Source organism: Talpa europaea, assembly GCF_964194135.1.
Source record: "Talpa europaea genome assembly, chromosome: 7".
Lineage (NCBI taxonomy): Eukaryota > Metazoa > Chordata > Mammalia > Eulipotyphla > Talpidae > Talpa > Talpa europaea.
Genome location: NC_140074.1, coordinates 70,307,369 through 70,332,804, shown reverse-complemented (window position 1 = coordinate 70,332,804; position 25,436 = coordinate 70,307,369). Strand labels below are relative to the sequence as shown.

At 36.6% G+C, this 25,436-nt stretch overlaps 1 protein-coding gene across 1 annotated transcript; it reads left to right on the top strand.

The window, feature by feature from the left end:
* Positions 1–6,453: 6,453 nt before the first annotated feature.
* Positions 6,454–20,649, top strand: RAB14 (RAB14, member RAS oncogene family; the record flags this gene model as incomplete). The annotated part of the gene is made up of 7 exons (XM_084239052.1): positions 6,454–6,505; positions 8,226–8,279; positions 10,002–10,179; positions 14,956–15,022; positions 18,847–18,934; positions 19,174–19,204; positions 20,472–20,649. The coding sequence occupies 7 exons, from the start codon at positions 6,454–6,456 to the stop codon at positions 20,647–20,649; spliced, it is 648 nt and encodes a 215-aa protein (XP_084095178.1).
* Between the last annotated feature and the right edge of the window lie 4,787 nt (positions 20,650–25,436).

The following is a 25,436-nucleotide window of genomic DNA, read 5'->3' as shown; positions in this document are numbered from 1 at the left end:
ACCTGTAAGCAAATTGAAATGTTTCTGTTTAAAATGGCATTAGTAGGAACTCATTTATTATAATAACAACCCTAAATGGAAATGGGCTGAACTCACCAATTGAAAGGCAGAGTGGCTAGTTGGATCAGAAAACAAAGTCCAACTTTCTGTTGTCTCCAGGAGACCCATCAGCGCTCCAACGATAAACAGACTCAAAGTAAATGGAAAACAATCCTACAAGCAAATGGAAACCCCCCAAAAGGCAGGGACAGCCATACTTATGTCAAGATGCTAGCATCATATTTTGTGCTTAGTAGATTCTCAATAAATATTTTTATACTGAAATCACAAAAGCAGTCTAATCTTGGATCTGATGTTTTTAGCAGACTGCCTTACATGTAAGAAAAAAAACCTGATCTCAACAATGACTATCTGAATTTAAATCACCTGGAATATTTAATGGGTTACATTTCTTCTGTCTTGAATAAGTTATGTAAAAATTACACAGTAACATTATATGTTCTAAAGAATAGAATAAAATAGCTATAGAACAATCAAGAAAGGATTAGTCAGATACAGTGCGTAAGTTAATACTAAGGAACTATTAAAGAATGGGGGAAATGCCTTTGGTTATTGTGGTGTTTTTGTTTTTTGAGCTGATCATATGACTGACTTCATATGATGTTCGCCATATTATTAATGGTAAATGTGGAAGTAATGTTACAAATATTGAAAGTGGGAGCTTATTATTTTACTTGCTTTGTATTAGAACTACATACATAAAAGCTCTTAAAATATTTAATAGCCCTTTATTTTCTCTAAATATTTTAGAATATTACTAAATGTTATAGCATATTTTTGTGCTGTTAGTATAAGAATTCCTGAGGAAAATAATAATTTCCCCTTTTATTCCTACTCTCAATTAACGTATTTTTCACAATTTGGTGTATATGCTTAAATGTGTTGTCTGTGCTTAAAATGCTTAAAAGTATGTAGCACAAAAGTATGTAACTTTTTTTTACTTAAAATCGTGGATATACCAGGGCCTCCATGGTGGCGCAGCGGTTGAACGCTGGGTTGCGAGGCTGCCCGCAGCCTTTGCAGTGCCGGTTCCATCCCCAGCCACTGCGAGGGTCCCACATGGCGCGCACACCTCTTCTGCTGCCCGCTGCTCCCCTCAGCAGTGTACTTCATCACTCTGCCTGTTCTGCTCTCTCTGCTCTGACTCTGGTGAATTCTTTCACCCTCCCGTGCCTCTGACTGTACCCAGTGCTTGTATAAATAAATAAATCTTTAAAAAAAAATCATGGATATATTTCCAGGTTTATAGCTATAGATTGAAATGGATTTTTAACTGGATGTACATTATAGTACAGATGTACTATAGTCAGTCATTTCCCTGTTGATGAGAGTGCATCCATGGTTTTTATTGCTATAAAAATGGTGAATTAAATTACCTGCATCATGGATGAAATTTTTGTTTCTGTAGGATACTTTGAAGTAGGTTTCTTGACCAAAGGTGATTTGGGTTATTTTTAAGATTTTAAAATATACCAGTTACTTCCCCAATGTGGCAGTGCAGATCCCCACAAGCAGAGTGTATGAAAGTGCCTACCCTCACATCTATGTGTGGACAATTTCAAAACTAATTATCAGTATTATCTTCTGGTAAACATTCAATTCCTTTTGGGCACAACAATGGTTAGTGTTTAATATGCATCTAGTAACCATTTAGATCTATACACATTGGCCTGGAAATACATCTATGATTTTAAGTGAAAAACATGTTGCAGAGTTTTATGCAAGAGCTTGCATGCCTCATTTAAAATAAGTATTTCCAGTCTTAACAGTGGTATGTTTCATGTTTGGGAGACGAAGTTGAGAAATTCTTTCTTAATAATGTTAAAGCATTAAGTGTAGTAAATATGTGTAAAGGCCCACACAATTATTCAGTTTTGCTGTGCAATTGGTAAACATGTCAATTGATAGGCAGGAAATTTAGAGCTAAATTCTAGAGGCACTGATAGTAAAATTATTTTACTAAATTTTTAGTTTAACTTTATCTTTGTTTGATACTGCTTTTTTGCTTTTATCAGTCTACATTTATGTACTTTAAGAAGCTTAGAGAAAATCATGATCTTTGGAATCTGACCTGGGTTCAAATTTCAGCTCTGGTATTTACTAACTTGTAATGCTGGCCAAATGAATGTATTTCTCCAAACCTCAGTTTCTTCAAGTTTTTTTTTTTTTTTTTTAAAGATTTGTTTGTTTATTTATACAAGCACTGGGTACAGTCAGAAGCGCAGGAGGCTGAGAGAATTCACCAGAGCCAGAGCAGGGAACAGAACAGCAGATGTACTGAAATACACTGCTGAGGGGAGCAGTGGGAGCTGCAGGAGAGGTCTGTCGCACCATGTGGGACCCTCGCTGGGGGCTGGGGATCGAACCGGTGCTGCAGAGGCTGCAGGCAGCTTCGCAGCCCAGCGCTCAACCGCTGTGCCACCAGGGGAGGCCCAGTTTCTTCAAGTTTTACATGGACATAATAATGATGATTACTCTGCGGAGTTGTGAGAATTAAGTAAGAATTCACTCTCAATGAAAGTTAGTTTCCTTCAGGAGCTTTTTCTAAGTAGGTAGAATAGTAACTATTGCTAGTATTATTATTTATCCATATTTACAAATCATGAAGATAATGGTCCTTTGAAAAAATTATTTAATATTGCTTATTTAGAATTTTAGGACCAAGTCAGTGAACTGAGAAAGGTTTGTGTCCTAAAGCACCACTAAGGTTTCCTGGTGCATCTCATAACTGTGGAGGATGGAGGCTGGCTCAGAGGCTACGAAGGGCTCTGCATTCCAAACAGTCCTAGGTTTGGTGTGGTCTTGATTACTTTGAGACCTGAGCATGTTACTTACCCATTGTAAAATGAGGATAATAGTAACTGTCTTAAGGGTGGTAGTAAGGATTAAATGAGATTACATATGAAGTATTTAGCATATAGCCTGCACATACATGTGTTCAATATGTGATATATAACAGTTGTGTTTGTGATTAGTTTACGTATCATTCATATGTATTTAATAATGCCTGTTGTCTGAATGTAGCACTCTTTTTCTTAGAGAAATCCTAAACATTAAAGGAGATTTTATCTACGAACTTTATTGAGATGCGTTTTGTGAAGCATGGAGGGAATTGCATTTTGATTACATAGAATATTACCAAGGTTTTTAGGTTAATGGATATTGTAGGGCTGCGTGAACTCCTGTTTTCAGAATGTTTGAAGTACATTGTTTCTTGTCTTTTTTTTACTTTTGAATTTTCAAAGTAACTAAAAGCTAAGCACCCTTAAAGTAATGAAGGGAAAAATTTTCCCTTTTCCAAATCTAGGTAAAATATATGCCTTACCTTAACAGTGGTATATTTCATGCTTAAGAATTGAGGTTGAGAAATCCTTTGTTACGGCACTGTTAATTATAACTAATACTTAACAGGGACCATTTGAATATAATTCTGCATATTTTTGAGTAAAAAAACTTTGGAATATATAGAAACCTAGTAAGTGTCTTAGAATAAGAAAGGGAAGATTCTTTTGTTTTAGTGGGGTCTAATGCTCTTTTCCGTTTTATTCTTTTCTACTGAAATTAGTAAATTTGAGTAGTTTTCCTTTGATTTTGCTTTTAGAATTTTTATTTGTAATTTTTAAGAAACTTAAACTGTGGAGGGGAAAATCGTCCTGAATGAATCCCACAAATACAGGCTTTATGGACCCCACCCTCACCCCAGACCAGAGATCCAAGGTGCCAAGGACTGCAAATCCCATAATGCCATCACCACCACCAAAGGGAGGATTGCTGGGAACTAGGGATGGAGTTAAGCAGCCAGACTTGGTATAAAACCAAAGACATGGGCTTTGGGGGGTGGTTGGTTTTTCACTAACCTTGGGGTTCCAGATCAGTGGAACTGGTAGGACACATTTACCAATTTATCTCTCTTTCTCCCTGGGTTATTCCTCTCTTCCTTTCCCCTTTTTGTAAATGAACCCTTTATTAAACTTTTAAGTGTGCCTGCAGTTGAGTGTTATTGTAAGTCCCTTTTAAGCATACAGGTGAGGACCCACACTCAGGCCAACCCATTTCACACTGGGGTTGCCCTGTAACAGAACCACAAAATTGCATGGTGAAGTGGAAACATGGTGTCAGTAGATTAGTCTGAAATAGTGATTATTCTTTTCATTTGGAAATAATTTATACTGATTAATGGATATTAAAAATAATTTCAGAATCAATCATCTTCGTAGATGTTAGTGAATGTTTATGTGATAATTAGCAAGTACACAAATTGGTGTAACTAGAGTTTGGTTATAATTACATGATTAGGCTTCAGTGAACACTGAAATTGTCAGAGGCCAGAGTTTTGACATGATAAAATGGAAGGAAGCAAAGTATGTAAAGTGGCAACTTTCAGCAAGAAGAGGAAGGCACATAGGAAAATCAGAAGAGGAGGAGCATGAGGCAAATAGCAATTTTAAGGTAACTAAATGATTATTTTCCTCCAAGTTTGAATGGAGAAAGGTTTCTAAAAAAAAGGAGTTAAAGATTGTTGAAAGAAAAGTATGGAAGGAATGCAGCTTAGGAAGTTTATAACCTTAACGATAACATTTTTGTTTGAAATTATTTTTCTCCTTGTTTGTGATCTGCTTCAGAGTCTGGTAAATAATCTGTACTAGTTTTAGCCTCTGGACCAAGATCATTCTTAAATGTTTGAATCCCCAGTGTCTGGAAAAGAGATTCAAGTTAAGATCTTCACAATCAGAGTTAATCTAACTAGAAAGTTCCATTTCCTGAAAGAACTGGTTAAGGGAGTTTTCTGTGATGTCAAGGACTGATTTATAAATGTGTTAGAACATGTCAAGCTGGCTACTTTTGTTAATGTAATTCATACAGGTAAGTGAGAAGAATATATTGTGTGAAGTGATTGTTTTGTTTATTTATTGTAATTAATAGCTACCTCTTCCTCATAACAAGTCATTTGTATATACTTTTTCTACAAGTTAGATTTTATTATATAAAATTTTATTTGCGATATGATGTATAGTATGATATTAATGTCAGTAAATGAATTTATCCAGTTGTATTGAATGTCTTGTATGTCTTGCATTGTCTTGTATTGAATGTCACAGTTGAACAAAACAGTAAAAACCAGATAAAGTACTGCAAATCAAATTTTTAAAGATGGAATTAAATCTTTATATATATTGAAGAAATTTATTTATTTATTTTAAAGATTTATTTATGCATACAGGAGCTGAGGTGTAGGCGGGAGAAGGGTGGTATGGGGGTGGTGAGAGGATTCACCAGAGACAGTGGGGAGCAGAACAGGCGGATTTATAAATACAGAGCTGAGGGGAGCAGTTGGGGAGACAGGAGAGTTCTGGTCCCTTGCCAGGGATTGAACTCATGCTGCAGTGGCTTCTGCTAGCTTCCTAGTGCTATGAGTTAACCCCTTGGCTGCCAGGGAGGCCTGAAGAAATGTAATATTTCTTTAAACTGAAAACTGGGTTGAAAATAAATTTTGTTATTGCCAGTATTAGAATTCACTTTTGTTTCTCTAGCACCTGGCACAGTGTCTGACACATCTAAGACATTCATTTGAATAAATTGGAGTGTTTTTTTAAGTTGTTAAAAGTAGGAGAGAAGTAAATTACATATCTTCAGGTTAAGTCTTTCCAAGAGCATGGAGCTAGCTGTCATCTTTTGAAATATGTTCTAATACATAAACTTTCAAAATTTACAACCACACGTAGCATTTTATTATTTCTCTGTACTCTTAGCATAGTATATAATAGCCATTTGATATAGCGTTTATTTTCAAATCTATTAGGTTGAGACATATGAAATTGCCAATAAATAACTTTTTAATCCACAAGAACAGTAGTTTCATGTGATTCTGACATTAATTTATTTTGGAAATAATTTGATTTTCTTTGGATGCTGTGCTAATCATTGATATAAAGTAAATGGGTTATTTTGTGTTTATAAGACAGAGGCTACTTTTTATACCATTCTGTTGTGAAAACAGAGTAGCAATTCAGCTATCAGTTAACGGGAATGGGGGCCTTAAGGAGGAAAGGACTGTGTATAATGATATTTAACACAAGTTTATAAAGATTTTCTTGTTTGAAGTTTTCCAAAGTAATGTTTCTTATTGGATATTTCCTGAAGTGAAATATTGGAAATGTTTTGGTATAAATGGTTTCTAGCTTTTCTGTGGATAATATGTGAGGTTATTAAAGCATTGTTCATTGAAGAGAATTTGTGCATCTGCTCCATTTGGGAAATAAAGTTTTACTCTGTTTCATTTATATTTGGTTTGCTTTATTTTATGTCTTTAAAGGAGAGCAGTGATCAGCTTGGATAACATGTATATACATTCATTCTGACATAATACCATTTTTCTTTGTTTTTAGTGCCACCATGGCAACTGCACCATACAACTACTCTTACATCTTTAAATATATTATTATTGGTAAGTTCATTTAACTTAACATTAGTGTTCTCCAAAGGAGGTTAACATACTAAATATTTATATTCTGATAGTTAAGTGTACCACTACAGCAGCAGTGGATGATTTTCTCACTGCAAAATTAAAGCTCCTTTGATTAAGATAAATTTTGGCTTTAACAATGTACCTTTTGCATTGGGGCTATAGGTACTTCCATAGCACAATGCTGGGTGCTTTATCAAGTGATGTTGGTTGTTCTTGAGGGCTACCTGAAAACCTGTATATAGTGGGAATGAGATTAATTTCCTAGGAGTGTGGATCTGTTTCAGAAATAATCTTGAAAGCCTTCAGAAATTCCTGGATTCCAGAAATGGATAGAGATTATTAATTCAGAATAATTAAGTAATACATAAAAAATATAAAGTGGTGATTTCCCCTTAAGTTTCAAGAAAATTTTTGCTCAGAATAGAGTGCTGCTTTTCCAAATATGGTAAGAACACAGTTGAAAGTACATATGCTTTTCAGTTAATTTTTCACATTAGAACAATTTGCTTTAATGTTGCACTTAAGTGATCACATTATGATGCTTCCTTCAAGGGTTAAAATTCCTGTAGTAGGAATGGGCAGCAATGGACTTGTTGAGTCCCTCTTTTTTCTCTAAATTGAATATGTATAGGTTCTGAATTTAGGAATCCTGGGAAGAACAGGGTCCCAGTTTAGGGTTCTCATTCTGAGATTTCCTAAGTCAATTAAAAGGCTAGTTAGAGTTTCATGCTAGTTCTCAATGTCTTAGAATTGGCTTATTTTCTCAGATGCTCTCTAAACCAAGAATTTATGCCTAAATGGATTCAAATTGAGATAGAGTCCCTGAGTCTGCTGGTTTTTGATCAGCAACCTTGGCTCTGAATTGGAATCCATGGGTTGCTTGATTAGGGAATTGCTTGAACTTTCCCCTAGAATCCAACTCAATTAATTCACCATTTAGCCATCAGGAGATTTTGGCTGGAAAAGAACAAAATACTAGAAACCCAAACCAATAAAAATAACAAGGAATGAAAACTCAGTTACTTTCCATCCTCAAGGTGTTTGTGGTTTGGAATCAGAGGGCATGTTCCCATACATTTTCTCTGCATAATGATTACATGATTTTACAAAAAAAAAAATAATAATAATAATAAAAAAATAAAATTCCTGTAGTGAAATCAGAGACATCTGTTTTATTACAGTTTGTAATGCACATTATTCTTTGTGAGAGAGTGTATGTGTGTGCGTGTGTGTAATTATATGAGAAATATGAAATGAAGCCTAGTGAATAAACTTCCAAAACTTCTTAATTTTGCTTCTTACTTTGCTCCCTACCCTATTGTTACTCAGGGGAGTCTTTTGCTTTTATACATGGGTTAAGAGGAAAAAAGCTACAAGATTTGAAACAGCTCAGACTAAAAATATACCATCACAACAGTTTCTCTGTTATAGAGCACTCCCCGGCAGGTGACTATTAACATCATTTATAACCAAATTCTATAACAGTTGAAGGTTGGGAGAGTCAATTTGTACATCATTGAAATCTAACCTGTAAGATTTTAGATTCTTATTGTAAGTAGGGGAAAACAGCTTTGCTAAGTGTCCTAGAAAGTTGTGATGTGATATCATAAAGGGGTATGGTAATCATTGCATGTAATTATAAGAGTTAAAATTGAGAAATGTAATTGCTACCTGAAACAACTTCTTTTTTTTTAAACAGGGGACATGGGAGTAGGAAAGTCTTGCTTGCTTCATCAATTTACAGAAAAAAAATGTAAGTTCAATATATAAGGCAAGACATTAGTAAATTCTCTATTTTCACTTCTCCATCTTTTAAAAATTGTCTTTCTCAATGTATTCTGTGCATTTAAATATCTTTATGAATGTAACTTTATCTTTTAAGTAGGTGTAAATAAAAATGAAATATACCAGTACATGTGTAGGGGGTGTAGATTTTTATGTGCCACATGAAACTTGATTCATTTGTTTCACCTTCTTGATGGTAAATCTTAATTTCAAAAAAATGTGTATTATGTCATCTAAATAATCTTTATTATTCTCTGTTACAGAAATTGCATTACTAGGGGAAATTTCCTGCCTATGACATTTATTAACTAAATAAAAACAAATTGGAAATATTTAAAATGGAATTCTCTTTATAATTATGACTAGTTAAGATTCAAAGTACAACTCTATCTTGGATGGTAGGGAAAGAGGGGCAATTTATTTTATGTAACTGATAGGTTAAGTATAGTTGAAATTGTTTCTATATAGTTGAAATTGTTTGTATGACATGTTTTTCCCCATCCTGACACTTTATGAAGTATCTAGTAGTACTTGTAACAGAAAATAGTGGGTTTAGGTTTTCAGTTGCCTAATTATAAGGAAAGGACTAGTAAGCTTGTCCTGCTAGACTCTACATACATAACTTGCTAATATATATTTATAGGTATGTAGTAAATGTGGTTTTCTTTACTAATAATATTTTCTAGGAGAAAAATTTGATTACAACTCCTAGAAGTTCTAAAGCTGTTGATTAATTTATTGTATCTAATCGGTGTCAGATGACTGAATCGAGCCACTGCCTATTTTGTAGTAAAAGTTTTATTAGAACACAGCTATGCAAATTTTATATACTGGCAGTGGCTGCTTTTGTGCTTCAGCAGCAAAGTTGAGTAGTTGTGGTAGAAAACTTTTGGGTTACAAAACTTAAAATATTTATTATTAGGTCTATTACAGAAAAAAATTTTGAGCCATTATATTTCAGTGATATTTCTATGGCTTTTTTTTTTTAAATTTTTTTTTTTAAAAGATTGATTTATTTATGCATACAAGAACTGGGTACAGGTCAGAGGTGTGGGGGGCGAGAGGATTCACCAAAGACAGAGTGGGGAACAGAACAGGCAGATGGACTGAAATACACTGCTGAGGAGAGCAGCGGGCAAGATAGGAGAGGTCTGCTGCACCATGTGGGTAGCTCCTTGGCTGGGTACTGAGCTCGTGCAGAGGCTGTGGATAGCTTCATAGGTTGCGTCTCAACCCCTGCGCCACCAGGGAGGCCCCAACTTTATTTATTTTTTTTAATTTATGTATAGAAGAACTGGGGTATAGGCCAAAGGTGAGGGGGGAAGGTGAAGTGAAAGGATTCACCAGGGACAGAGTGGGGAGCAGAAAAGGTGGATCTACTGAAAAACACTGCTGGGCCATGTGGGTTAGCTGCCTGGCCAGATCCAAAGCAACACAGTGGCGATAGTGTGATAGTGCTGATACTTAACCTCTAGGCCACCAGAGAGCTCCCTTCTGTGACTTTTTATTTCTGGGTTTTTGTCAGTTCTCCCTATCTTTTTTAGTGTTAATTTTATCCATAAACTACAAGCATTAATAAGTTGTTTGATTAGTCAATGAATTTCCAACCTAATTACCCCCCCCCCCCGTCTTTATTTGCAGTTTTCTGGAAGTTGGTACATTATATTATATTTCTTTTCCTCCCTGACAGTTATGGCTGATTGTCCTCACACAATTGGTGTTGAATTTGGTACAAGAATAATTGAAGTTAGTGGCCAAAAAATCAAACTGCAGATTTGGGATACAGCAGGACAGGAGAGGTTTAGGGCTGTTACACGAAGCTACTACAGAGGAGCTGCGGGAGCACTTATGGTGTATGATATCACTAGGTAAGAGGTTAATGATTTTTCATCTTTCATTCTTGGGGGGAAAAAAAATCTGTCTTAACAATGTGTTGTTTTTTTAATTGAGATAGACATTCTTTAGATTGTGTGTATGTGAATATAAATGAGTTTATTTGAGTTTTATAGTTCTCTAAATTGTGTAAGACTTGATGTAACATGTTGATTTCCTTTTCTGAAAGTGGGTATGGCTGAAGAAAAACTTTAGGAGAGGCTGGTGGAGCTAATAGAAGAATACTGTTCTGAAAAGCAGCATCAGTTGAATTATTTGAGGTGAAATAATATTTTATACCAAATTTTGTTCTTTTCGCTTTAGTAGAAAGCAAATCTTGCGGAGTTACTCTGTTCAGTGTAAAAGTTTACACCTCTTTAAAACAAGGCCAAGCAAGGAGTTAAGTAGCTTTGCTAATTCAACATGGTAGATTATAAATAGTTCTGTTTGCATTGGAAGGTGTTTGACTATTTAATTGTTCATTTAAGTTCTTTTTTTTTTTTTTTAAGATTTATTTATTTATTTATACAAGCACTGGGTACAGTCAGAAGCGCAGGAGGGTGAGAGGATTCACCAGAGCCAGAGCAGGGAGCAGAACAGGCAGAAGGACCAAAGTACACTGCTGAGGGGAGCAGCAGGCCGCAGGAGAGGTCTGCGTGCCATGTGGGACCCTTGCCGGTGGCCAGGGATCAAACCAGCGCTGCAGAGGCTGCGGGCAGCTTTGCAGCCCAGCGCTCAACTGCTGTGCCACCAGGGAGGCCCCATTTAAGTTCTTTTTGTCATAAAATTGTTTGAAGTGGCTTAGAGTACTTCTTTCTGGGAGATTAAATTTACTTCAACATGGCTCTTTTTGGAAACTCAAAGCACTTGCTACAAGTAACAAAAACTGTTTTATAAAAGAGAACGTGGAAACCTACACAACTTCATTAGACCCAGTATTATTTTACCACAACCTAGAAAATGATCGCCTTTCATGCAGATTGCCAGTCTAAAACACTGAGACTCTGTCACACTATTTTTTTGTGGTGGAGGTGGGGACAGTGAGGGAATAGGGATGAATAAGTGGGACCAAATGGTAATTAGACTTTCAAGCATATTTCCCTTTGGGGATTGCTTTATTCTGCTTCCTCTTGAGTCACAGTTGCACATTAGCATATCAGAACCATGAGAAGTTCTGCAATAAAGATCTTCTTTAATTTGGTGTTTAAGCTTATTTTATTGAGGAAAATACTTTGGGAAATGCTTAGAATAAATATAGAAATTTCTGTAAATTGTGAAGTTTGGAAGTTTTAGAGCAGAACGACTTCAATGTTCTTCACTTTAGCCACGTAGTTGGTAACAATAGTAAATAGCATTGTGGGAAGATTCTTAACCTGGGCATCTGTGTAGGAAGTATTCTGATCTAAAGACTTTGCATAATTAAAAACGCCATTTTTTTTTTTTCTGCACAGAAGAACTGGGTATTAGGCCAGAGGTTTGAGAGAGGAGGGTGTCGAGAGGATTCACCAGAGACAGAGTGGGGAGCAGAACAGGCAGATTTATTGAAATACACTGCTGAGGGGAGCAACGGGCAAGACAGGAGTGGTCTGCTGCCCTGTGTGTGAGTTAGTTTCCTGGCCAGAGAGCAAACTCAGGCTGTAGTGGTGATAGCACTGAAACTTAACCCGTAGGCACCAGGGAGGCCCCAAAACACCATGATTTTTAATAAAAGTTAAATATGGTGATGTATGCTTAGGATATATCGATTTATATAGTGTTATAGTTTGTTTTGCTTATGTGCATATGTATTCTTTTTACCCCTGCTTCGTTGACATATAAGTGACATATTTTAAGGTCTGCAAAGATATACATACGTATTTTGTATTTAAACATGCCTTTTAAACATAGTACATATTTTTGGTAAAATTTGTGTGTCTTTTCAAGTCATAAAAAGTACTTCTGCTGAAAACATCCCAAATGTCCATCAATAATGAATAGATAAGCAAATGTGCTATATCCATACTATGGAATATAATGCAACTATTAAAAGGAAAGTACTGATACATGCAATAAGGTGGATCAACCTTTTTTTTATTTTTAAAGATTTATTTTTATTTATTTATACAAGCACTGGGTACAGTCAGAAGCGCGGGAGGGTGAGAGAATTCACCAGAGCCAGAGCGGGGAGCAGAGCAGGCAGAAGGACCGAAGTACACTGCTGAGGGGAGCAGCGGGCGGCAGGAGAGGTCTGCGCGCCATGTGGGACCCTCCTCAGGTGGCTGGGGAGCAGCCGGGGATCGAACCTGCGTTGCAGAGGCTGTGGGCAGCTTCGCAACCCAGCACGCAACCGCTGCGCCACCGGGGAGGCCCAGGGGGATCAACCTTAAAATCATTTTACTAAGTGAAAGAAGCCAGATACAAAAGATTACATGTATGATTCCATTTATATGAAATACCCAGAATAGGCCTATTCATAAAGATAGAAATTGAATTGCCATAGAATGGGGTATAAGTGCTATCAGGTGTGAGATTTCTTTTTGGGGGTGATGCAAATGTTCTGGAATTAGATAGTGGTGATCAGTGCGCATAAAACTTTTCAAATACACTAAAAACCATCCATTGTACTTACTGAATGGATAAGCTTTCTGGTATACTCATTCTAGCACAATAAAATTGTTATTGAAATAAAGCACTGCAGACTTTGAGAGGGGCTTTCTTGACTCATTGATACTTCAAGTATCATGTTGCAACCATGACACTTTATTTTCCTATTAATCCTTGACATTCTACAAACTTAAAAGTCCTTGCTTTAATAATATTTTTATTCTTGGCATTAACTCCATTTGTTATAGGTACTAGCTTAAATTGATAGCGTAGTTCATTGTGGTGTTTTGTGTAGGTATATCATTTATTGATATATCTAATATCCATGCCAAAGCTCTTTTTAGCACTTTTTTTCTAGCATTTGTACCATCAGTTAATGAAAATTTGGATGATACTATATTTATAGATTTGGAATAATAATGATAGTGAATTTTAAATTAATAATGAAACAGTTACCAGAACCATTAGAAAAAGTTACATTATTTTGGTGCTACTAACAGAGATTATACAGGTTTTCTGTTTATCATAGTGTTGACAGTTTGTAATTAACCCTTGCTACCAGTTTCCACATTTAAAAATTTATCAATGTCATTATAAGTATTTTTGGACTTGTGTTATTTAAGGCTTTGTGCATTGTGTAAAAGCAAGGTATGCTGGTACTATAAAAGTAAATAAATGCTATTTGATTGTTTACTTAGAAAATTTAAAATTTTATTTTATTTTTTTAAGGATATATTTATTTATTTATACAAGCACTGGGTATAGTCAGAACTGCGGGAGGGTGAGAGCAGGGAGCAGAACAGGCAGACTGATGAAGTACACGGCTAAGGGGAGCAGCGGGCGCAGCAGGAGAGGTCTGTGCGCCATGTGGGGCCCTTGCTGGCGGCCGGGATTGAACCGGCGCTACAGAGGCTGCAGGCAGTTTTGCAGCCCAGTGCTCAACCGTTGCGCCACCGGGGAGGCCCCTACTTGGAAAATTTTAAAACATTGTGGGGAAAGTTATTTATATGACTTTCTTTGACATTTAGATGATGATTTGTCTGTAATATAAAGCACATTAAAAAGAGTCTGAACAAAGAGTTCTTTTCATTTCTCACTGGGAAAGGATTAAATGTCTGGAACACTGAATTTTATATGGCACGAGCAGCTGGAGATCATGGAATGTGTTTAGAAAGCTGAACTCAAACACTTTGAGGACATGATGTATGTAAAAAAGCTGCTAGGCCTGGTTCTGGACTTACTTAAATTTCTTAGGCTTCTGTTTCCTTACCTGTTAAATGAGTAAGTGGGATCAATATGCTGTGAATTTATAAATCAGAAACATTTTTAACCTTCAAAATTTTTATTACCTTGACCCATTAAGTAAAGTCTGATGAGTATTGTACTCTGTATAATATTGTAAATTGTTTGGATTTGTTTGCTATTTTAGGGCCTATGAGACTTGTGCAAATATGTGCGTGGCTTTCTAAACTCTTGCTTGGAGAAAGTGGAGAACTGAGGCAGTTTAAATTTCAAAATGATTTAGCTGCTGGTAAATAATAGCACAAAGTTAGGATAAATTTATCTCTGATACCTGGGGACTGAATTTCCAGTCAAATGTATTAAATGCTTTTTAAAAGCCAGTTTATATGCTGTTGTACTTAGGCCCTCTATTATTAAGGAAAGGTGAATTTTGTATCAGCCTATAGCAATGTGACTGTCTTGGTTTCTGATTTAAAAAGAGATGTGAAAAAAATTTTCCAGTGAACGTTATTGGTTTAGACATTTTGGTATTGTCTCTATTTTCTGATTGAAAAATCTGGAAAAATGATTGAAAATCTAGATGACGTAAAAATAAATTTAGTTTATATATCACATTGGAAATTCTGAGTTCAGAATTGTTTTCCATCAACTTGCTATGTTCTTTGCTTGCTTATTGGTCTGTTTACAGATGTAAACAGTTTATTCCTCACATGCAAGTCATCATCAAAGTTATTGAATTATTTATTTAAAAATTATGGTTGTGGGTAGGTTTTGAAAAATGTGATTAGATTCCACAGCTATTCTTTAGGGTAACAATTAGTCAAGGCAAAATTCTTTTTTAGGGTTTATTGATTAAAGTATATATTTAAAATATTACTGATTTCTTTATTCTATTGAGAATGATAATTGTATATGGTAGTCTCAAATATAAACTTTCATTTTTGCAGAAGAAGTACATATAACCACTTAAGCAGCTGGTTGACAGATGCAAGGAATCTCACCAATCCAAATACTGTAAGTTAAATACACAGGAAATTTGAAATGGAAGCTAACCAAAAAGGAAAGTCATTTTCTGGTGGAATTTTTGTATGTGGGCACTAAGAATGAAGGAATCTTTATTATTCCTAAATTAGTTGAAGAAAATTTAACATTTATTCAATGCTAACTGCCCTAGCTTTTCTATCTTATCTTCTATCTTCAATGCTAACTGCCCTAGCTAGGGCAGTTTTCTAACTTATGGTTTTTGTATATGTTTGTGGTTTAAAAAATGAAAGTTAATGAGTTGGTGATTTCACATGTTAAGTGGAGATAACGAAATATGAAACCACCACTTTAAAAGAGATCGGTATTCATTTCATAAAATGCTGCCATTGGAGGAAATTGGGCAGCATACAAATACTTTTATACTGCTATAAATTTGTGCAAGTATTTGTAGCTGATATTTTTACATGTTAATCTGCAGTTATCTAAATAAGATCTCAGTTAAAAAGAGCTCTCCATGCTTTAAAAAACTGTTTTTTAAACCTGAGTGAAAAGATACTTATTAAGGTTTTAAAGGCCAACTCTAGAGTTTACAAAGATAAGTGCGAGTCCTTGGTCTTCAAAGGTTTATAGCAGGGAGGAATCAGTGGGGTATACATACAACTGTGCTGCAAAACAGAGTGAAATAGGAGTTAGAAATAGAATGAGGGGCCCAGCTTGAGCCGTGCTATCTGGAGAACCCAGCTTTACAGAGGACACCAAGTGGTATTTGAGCTGAGACTTTCGGGGTAGTAGTGTTTCAATAGGTACTATTGGAAGTGTTCCAGGAACGAATAAGGAATGACACTGATCTGTCGCAGACTTCGAGGTTCTCGAGAACAAGGCCTATGTGTTTCACTTAGCTTTGTGTACCCCACTACCTGGCAAAGGCCTGGTTCTGTGAGTGTGGTTGGGTTGGCCTTTATCAGGGAACAGCAATTTAATTATATTGATTCAGTTAACATGGTTTGCCTGTTATGCCAGTCTGAAGAGTTCCAGACTGTCTCTGGAACTTTCATATCCATTATCTCATTAACGTTGCTGTATGTAGCCATATAGACCTATAAATGAAGGTTCATAGCAACTTTATTTGCTATAGCTAAAACCTAGATGGCCACTGATAGGCAAATGATTTAGAGATCTGGTACTCTGGTTTTTAATACTCCTCAGCAATAGTAAGGAATGATACATGCAGCAACTTGGATGGATCGTAAAGGCATCATGTTAAGTGAAAAAAAGCCTCAAAAGATTACATACCATATACATATGATGTATATGATGTACATATGATGTCATTTATAAAACATTTTCAGTTAGACAAAATTGTAGAGAAGTAGAATTCATTGTTGGCTGGGGTTAGCTGTGGGGATGGAGACAGTGGGCCTGATATATAAAGGGGCAGCACAAAGTAGTTCCTCTGTAATGATGGAGCGTTTGTATACTGATTATGATGACACAGATCTATACCTGTAGTAAAATTGCACAGAACTGTACGCGTTTGTGTATGAAACTGGTAAAATCTGAGTAAGGGCTGTAGATTGTACCAATGTGTTTCCTGATTTAATATTAGAAGTGTGGGAGATGCTACTGTTGAGAAGTTTGCTGGAAGGTGTGACAGGACCTCTCTGTTCTTTTCTAAGCTTCTATGATTCTATTAAAGTCTCAAAATCTCACCAAATATTCAGAAGAAAGAAAATCTCCTTAAAGTCCAGCTCAGATGCTACATAATCTATAATGCTGCCTTTGATTTCTATGTAGATGTTAGGTATTTTCTCATTTTGTTGGTGTACTTTATATGTCTGTTGTGTTAGCATGCCCCTTTGTCTCCCCTTTCTGGATGACAGGATGTATAGCTTGGAAATTCATAAGGAATTGGGAGAGAAGGTTGTGTTTCTATTCAGCAAACATTTCTTGTTTTGAGTGACCCTACACTGGGCCATTATGAGTTTACCAGCCTGGGCATTTTTAAAAAAATATTTATGTATGCATACAAGAAGTGGGGTATAGGCCAGAGGTGCGGGGGCTAAGAGGATTCACCAGAGACAGAGAGGAGCAGAACAGGCAGATCTACTGAAATACACTGCTGAGGAGAGCAGTGGGCGAGACAGGAGAGGTCTGCTGTGCCATGTGGGTTAGCTCCCTGATAGCGCTGAGACTTTAACCCCTGTGCCACCAGGGAGGTCCAGCCTGGATTTTTAAAATTAACTTTTAAAAAATGTTGTCACCATATTCTATAAAGAACTAGTGGGACTATGTGAAAGCTTTTCTTCCTTGGGAGGTATTTGTCTACATTGACTAACAAATGCTTTTTTTTTTTTTTAACTTTTTATTTTTTTTTTTACTTATGCCTACAAGAACTGGGGTACAGGCCAGAGGTGTGGGGGAGTAAGAGGATTCACCAGAGACAAAATGGGGAGCAGAACAGGCAGATCTTCTGAAATATACTGCTGAGGGAGCAGCGGGCAAGACTGGAGAGGTCTGCTGTGCCATGGGGTTTGCTCCCTGGTCCAGGATCAAATATGAGTGGCTGGCGGATAGCTCAATAGTGCTGAGACTTTTAATCCCTGTGCCCCCAGGGAGGCCCCAAATGCTTTTGTCGTATAACTTAAGCTTTACATTAAAATTATGATAGTTATTTAGTTCACTGGATACCATATTTTGGAAAAGAAAGAGCCAGGGCCTCTAATTCCACATGAAAAAGAAGTTAATGATGGAAATGCCTTTTAGTTGAGACTATTCCTAAAGTATCTTTATCTGGATTGCCACATCTGTTTGGAAGTGGGGGAGAGGGTTATTTTTATCAGTTGGTGTCAAGTAAGCTTATGTACAGAGACTGTTTATCCATAACTACCCCCATCCCTAGTCCCAAGCCGAATAAAGGCCAAGGCTGCACAATTTAAACTTTTCAGATACGCCTTTAACTGTGGCCTAACTTCACTTACATAAATGATTCCAAAGTGGATATTGGTCTGTGATATTTTTCCTTTGGATTAGAAATCACTGTCCATTTGTATCCCCCCCACCCTGCCCTCAGTGGACACACACACATTTGTCAATGCTATAAATGTAGCCCTGCCTAGGGATAGTGTGGAGTAGGACAGTATTTGAAGGGCACCACTTAGGTTTTCTACCTGGGTTCCAGAATCTTCCTGTCAACGGCTCACCAAATGACCTTTGGCAAATCTCTTTGCCTTAATTGACCAATTAATTCCCTTACCTGTAGCTTGAAGGAGTTAAGTAACAGCATTTAAGTCTTTTGCGGGTCTCAGAAACTTTTGAAAATCTGATGAAAGCCATGAGCCTTGTCTTTCCGGGAATATCCTTGCTTAAAGCATTTTCGCTTAATTTCAGTGCATTCATGGATCCCCCTAGCTTGTCTGAACCCTTCGTAGTCTTACATAAATCATAATCTTCCTGGACCTGGTGTTTCCTCATGGTTTGGTTTGTTTTGAATGACTTTCAAGTTAAGAATGGTGTTTATATTTTTAAAATAGTGTTTAAAAAAAAAAAGCAAAGAAGTCTATGTAAAGACTATATGGGGCCCACAAACCTGCCCTTTATAGAAAATTTGTTGATCCCTGGGCTAGATGATTGCTTTATAGAAAATTTGTCAACCCCTGGGCTAGATGATTGCTGAGACACTATTTAGTACTGACTTTGTAATTCTGTAATCCTTTGTGGTAGATAATTATTAGTACTTGGCTTCCTTTTTAGACTCACATGCCTGTTCTGTCACATTTTTTGGATTTCAGAATGTTCACAGTTGATTTGAATTAATACTTTTATTTTAAGATATCTTTCTTTTGGTTACAAATTAGGTAATAATTCTCATAGGAAATAAAGCAGATTTGGAGGCACAGAGAGATGTTACATATGAAGAAGCCAAACAGTTTGCTGAAGAAAATGGTGGGTATCTTAAAAGACTTTTAATGACTTTTTTGGGGTGTTGCACTTGAGAATATCTAAGGAAAGGTGGCATTTTGAAACTACAGAGTTTTTCCATCTCAGACTCTTATTAGTCTCATAAAATAGTATGGTTAGAGTATTGAAAGCTAATGGGAAAATTTTATTTAGATGTTACTGAGGTTACATGCCCTGTAAGTTCATTTCAAACATCCTAATCATAATTTTGAATTTCATTTTAGGCTTATTGTTCCTTGAAGCAAGTGCAAAAACGTAAGTATCGCTAAAATGCAGATCATTTTCAATTTTCAATTTCTCAAAGTAGAACCATATATATGGAAAATGTCTAATATGTATATATGTAACGTGTGTAATGCTTACGGCTTATGGAGAAAAAGGAAACAAACATCCGTTTGCCTTGTGTTTCACATTTTATTTTTTTTTTTTTAAAGATTTATTTATTTATTTATACAAGCACTGGGTACAGTCAGAAGCGTGGGGGAGAGAGAGGATTCACCAGAGCCAGAGCGGGGAGCAGAGCAGGCAGGACTGAAGTACACTGCTGAGGGGAGCAGCGGGCGCCAGGAGAGGTCTGCTGGTCTCCTCCGGTGGCCGGGATGCAGCCGGGGATCAAACCCGTGCTGCAGAGGCTGCGGGCAGCTTTGCAACCCAGCACTCAACCGCTGCGCCACTGGGGAGGCCCGTGTTTCACATTTTAAAAGAATATTTTTTATACTTTACCTCAAAGATTGTACCTTGATTATGCCTGTTGATAACCCAGGTTATTTAATGAAATTGTGTTAACATTTCCAAAGTCTTTGACTTTCACAACTGAGATTGAGTTTGGCATCTTAGATCCAAGCATGGTCAACCTGTTCATTTAATGCTTCTGATTGTGGTAAAGAAAAACATGGCTTAATAAAATACTCAAGGTCTACAAATAATTGCATAATTAGCAGTTTCTAAATTTTTATTCCATGTCCACTTTGAACCCAGGACTCCCATCGAAATTCCTCATTTATTAGGCAAAAAGTCCCGTGTGTGAAGCTTAGTGCCTTTTTATTTACCTCATCTGTATACTGTTAGCCCAAGAGAACTGAAGTCTGACTGTTGCTAGGCATGAACAGGGCACTATCACATGATAAAAACACTGCATTTCGTATGTGGCTAACCAGGCTGTGTAATCCTGGATTCCTGTCCTGTGTGTTTGGAGATATTTGTGTTTGCATTACTTCTATTATAATAGAAAAGGCCTTTCTTCACTGCCTTTTTATATGACTGTAGAACATTTGAATGATTAGTATACATAATTATGCAAATAGAGGTTATAGAAATAGCTCTTAAAATACCGTGTTTATATACTTTTCACAGAAGATATTTTCCCATGTTCTCTTAGTCTTGTCATTTCTTATTAGATGACAGTGGCTAAGTTGAAGATACCATGGCAGTTGATTAAAGGTTAGCAAAAAGGTCACTGTATAATGTCATGTCTTTTGTAGAAAATTATGGTTCTTGAATAAAGTTGTGTATTGCCTCTTAGGGGAGAGAATGTAGAAGATGCATTCCTTGAGGCTGCCAAGAAAATCTATCAGAATATTCAGGATGGAAGCTTGGATCTGAATGCTGCCGAGTCTGGTGTACAACACAAACCTTCAGCTCCACAGGGAGGCCGGCTAACCAGTGAACCCCAACCCCAGAGAGAAGGATGTGGCTGCTAGTGACCTTGTTTCGGGGGCCCTCATTTGACCTTTCACCTCTGTCTGTTGGAGCAGTACTTTTTACTGCCTCATTGTCTTCTGTACATCTTACTGGGTTTAATTAAAAAAGCAAAAAGAAAAAAACTCTGTTGTAAAATCGTTTAACACAATACTAAACTGCTAAACAGCTAGCTGTAATCAGGTTATCAAAGGCGAGTAGAGTAATAAATCTCTCCTGCATGGTAAATCTAGACTTTTTTTCCCCCTTGATTGTTCTTGTGATAGGTATGTCACCAATACATGATTTGAACTGAGCACTGATGCTGGACTACACAATTTTTACCCTTCCTCTTCCTGGTGAAGCTTTGTCTCACTCTACGGTTTAATTTGACATCTTAAGACTTTCTCTCCGTTTTTAACTGTTTGAGTATGTCTGTTGTAACCATTAAGGTTATTGCTGTGAAATGACTTCTGATGGTAGAGAAGGGGTTCTGTAACTGCATTGGTTTTGTTCTTGTTGGATAAATTCCCTGTTGTGTGGGTGGCATTTTTCTTGAGAAAGTTTGCTTGTTTTAACCTTGCACTGGGAATTATCTGTTTATTATTTTTTCTTGTGCTTAATTAATAGCTTTATCTTTTTTTTATACCATTTTATCCTTTTCTCTTTAGCAGAAAGTAAATATGTATAAAATTTGAAGTAACTGAAGTAACAATACATTCTGTGTATATTATTTTAATGAAGAAAATAAATTGATTACTGGCATTGGAGCAGTATAAAATACCAGTTTGTACAGTATGACCTATATGTGACCATGTTACCCCCCCCCCCCTTCCATTTCACACAAGGAAATAGACACAGCTGCAGTTCATAAGTAATACTGGCTCCAACCTTTGGTGCTGGCAGTGTAGGGGACATTCTGCTGGAAAGAGCTCCTAGTGTGAGAGGATTAACACTAGCAGGTTCTGTTCCATCTTTGCACTGTGGCTTACCTGCTGATTTTCTTAACTGTTCTTGTGCAATCGACAATGTGCTAACCTGCTTTTCTCTTTTTGTAAATGTTTTGCATTATTACAGGCTGCATTTCTTGCCTTACTGTATAGAAAAGGAAAAAAGGCTGGGTTTATTATTGCACATTTTAAGCTTTTATACCTTTATCTTCTTGGAATGGTGAGATTCTAAACCAGACAGCCGTAACCATAGGTCTGCTGTTAAGGGATTTTAAATTGTGCATTTTTAACACTACAGTGAAATAATTTAAGCTATCCCTTGTGTTCTTAGTATGGGGGGTATTTTATGTCATGGTGGCATAAATTGTTTTGTAAGAGGGGAAAGTGTTTCTAATGGTGTTTCTATGTTAGTGCTAATACAAAGTACGTTTTTACTTTGCATTAGGTGGTTTGGCGACAGAAAGAATACTGTACTGCAAGGGGAACAATCTTATTTCTTTAGACAGCATACTTTATGTTTTACCAACTTCTTTATTTCTGTTGGTTGACTTCTAGTTGACTTTATGGTTTGGGCTGGGAATTGAGAAGTTACTTGAGGTAGGAAAGATAAACCTGAGCATATTGTATAAAATGCACTCAAATGCTGTGTTTAAAATACACATTTTAAATCCCTCTTTACAGACACTAACGTAAAAAAAAAAAATACATCTTTCTGGGTTGTAAACGTAGTAGTATGAGAGTATTGTATAGTCAATGTTAAATAAAAGCCAAAACTGGAATGTGCAGAAAATAGGATTTTGTTAATTTGTGGAGACTCATCTTTATTTTTGTCTTTAATTTTTTCAAAACAAGATTGCTGAGTAGATTGGTATTCTTTTCAAGACTTATACAGTGATCCATTTTGCTTACACTGTTGCATCACAAGGGATTTGCCCAGGGACCATGACCTGCCGGTGTGTGTATATATTTACAAAAGCAGAACAAACAAACCACCCATTGGGATATAAGGTAGCAATCACAGACTACAGACTGCGGCTTGTTTAGGTGCAATACCCTGACTCCCAAGTTAGTTACAGTGGGTCTTTTTGTTTTGTGACAGGATTTATGCAGACTGCTGTACTCCTCATTTGATGTAACAAAATGCTATTAATCTAAATATTTGTAAATAAAGTACCTGTATCTAGATTAAATTAAAATCGTTTGCATTATTTTCTAAGCTATAATAAGATTTCATATTTTCTTCAATTACTTGGCAGAAGTTGTCAGTTTTTCTTGCGGAATTGTCCTTATTGTATAGAGAATTCTACATATGTAGTATTTAAGTCCACACCCCTCAGTAATTGAGCTAGTTACCTTTGTGTTTGGATCACACTTGACATCAGTTTCAAGTCAACCTTTTTCAGTGTACAGTCAGCACATTTGGTGACTGACATGCTCTCCATTGACTCTACTTGGGGCCAAATTCTATTGTTTGCATGTGTAATCCCCTGTAATGAACTTGGGTGCTCAGAGACAGGAACACATTGTCATAACATCACATCTGTGTGCCAGGCACTGGACCATGCACTCTGGAAAGAGTGAGATTCTTCTCATCTCTTACATGAGGGCTTATTTAACCTGTGCAGTCATCTGCTTGTCTGAGTCACCCGTTGCCCTTGCACACTCGAGGAGGCCCACCTGATGAGTCACACGCTCAGTACTGTCTGCCTTAGATAGTCCACTACACTGCTCAGGTATTTTTCATGGGTTATAAAGTGTTTGATGCAATGATCTTGATTTTTTTTTTTTTTTTTTTGAGGGGGCGGTGGGAGGTGGTGGTCATGTATTAGTAGTTAGAGGTAGTAAAGTTTCTTTGGAAAAGTGTACGTGGAACCAAGTATCTAGCTCCGTATATTAGTCCACTTTTCTAATTCCGTAAGATCTTGAGATCTTTTTTGCCCACACATCAACTGTTTTAAATGTGATTGCTTTTTATAGAAGTATGGTTCAGTTCACGCCCCCTAAACAGAGGGATACATTATTACTTTGATTCCTGTTCATACAGGAATACAGAGAAGGCTCAGGTGGCAGTGATAAGATACTTATCCTCTCTCAACACATGGATAGCACAGGAAAATATGTTCTGAAAGATTTCAGTAATCGTGAATAGGCCAGGTTTTTAAGTGTTAGTTGCTAAGACTTGTGAAATGAATCAAAGGCGAGTGTAAGTACAAAGGCTACTACCAAGTCAATTTTATTTTGGAAGTAGATACCTTCTAGGACTTAACTGTTAAATTTTATGCCACTTTACTTGTCTTTATCATATTATTCCCTAATGGTTCCATTCTAGCCAAACAACATTTTAGGAGTAAGTCTCAGTAGATGGTAATGGTTACTGCTCTGCTATTCTGTATTATAACATGTATCAGTTATAGTTCAAAAGGTGTCAGGGAGCCTGCCTTGTATTTTAACATCAAATCTATTACATGTAGTTTCATATGCCACTTAACCCATGGGAAGAATATTATTGCCACATAACTGTGGCAGTCATTGCTATTTTTTAAGAAATACATTTACAGGGCCTCCCTGGTGGCGCAAGGGTTAAGACGCAACCTATAATGCTGTCCGCAGCCACTGCAGCATGAGTTTGATTCCCAGCCAGCCAGGGAGCAACTCACATGGCGTAGCAGACCTCTCCTGGCTCACCCGCTGCTCCCCTCAGCAGTGTACTTTGGTCAATCTGCCTGTTCTGTTCCCCGCTCTGTCTCTGGTGAATCCTCTCACCACCACCCCCCTGCCTTCCCCCCACCTCTGACCTGTACCCCAGCTCTTGTATGCATAAATAAATCTTAAAAAAGATAAAATTATAGAGCTCTGAGCCATTAATTATAGTACTTCAAAATTTTAAAGTCTGAATACAATTTGCATTTGAAGGCTGGAGTCTTCAAAGTACAAAGTTCTAATTGTCTACCAAAGACTGTTTGGTTGAGGAAAACTACCTGAAGCATACCAGTTTTAGATATTTCCAAATAATGAAATGTATTTCTTCATAAGTACAACACCTTTCAACCTCCAGACAAAAGAAGGAAGGCCATGTAAAATACTGTCATTTTCTTGGATTTAAGGTAAAATTAAGGCTTTACTGTAGCTCTGCAAAATGTATAAAGTCTGACAACAGACCTAAGTTGATTTTATCTTTTATTTTCATATGAAAATAAATTTTTAAGCAAAATTAAAAAATACCTTTTGATACAATATAAATGAAGAGTTTCAAGTACATTTTTTTCCTGTGTAACTATAGATTTTACCTGTTCAGAGGCTTAAATTTGCAGTTAAAATCATTATTGGTTTCATAGACATTTCAAAGATTTAAAAAAAACCTTACGATACCAGGACCTTGGTTTGAATTGTGTGCAACTATTCCCATATGTACAAGTGATTTACAAAAACTGGCTTAACCGTACAAGTGAAATAAACTACAATGGGGTTTTAGCATCTGAGTTCACTGGATCTTCATAAAAGCCAAATGGCATTCCAATTACGAAGTTAGTGAGGTAGTACTGAAGATATTTCCTCAGATACATTTATGCGAGATACAGTACTTCTCACTAGCGGAGTCCTTTTCCTGCAGTAATACAAAAAAGGTAGAAAGGATGAGTTCTCAGCAGTAGAAAAGGGACTTAAAATTAACAATGACATGATGGCTACTTGGTAGATACAATGTGTATTTGAGTACTTTGAAAACTATTTTGAGATGAATCATCTTACTAAATTGAGAGAACTTAAAAGGTGACTTAAGACTGATAAATTAGAATTAAAGATCTAATTGAAAGTGTTATTAAGAACTAACGTACCCTGTGAGCAGGAGGCAAGGAATGGCG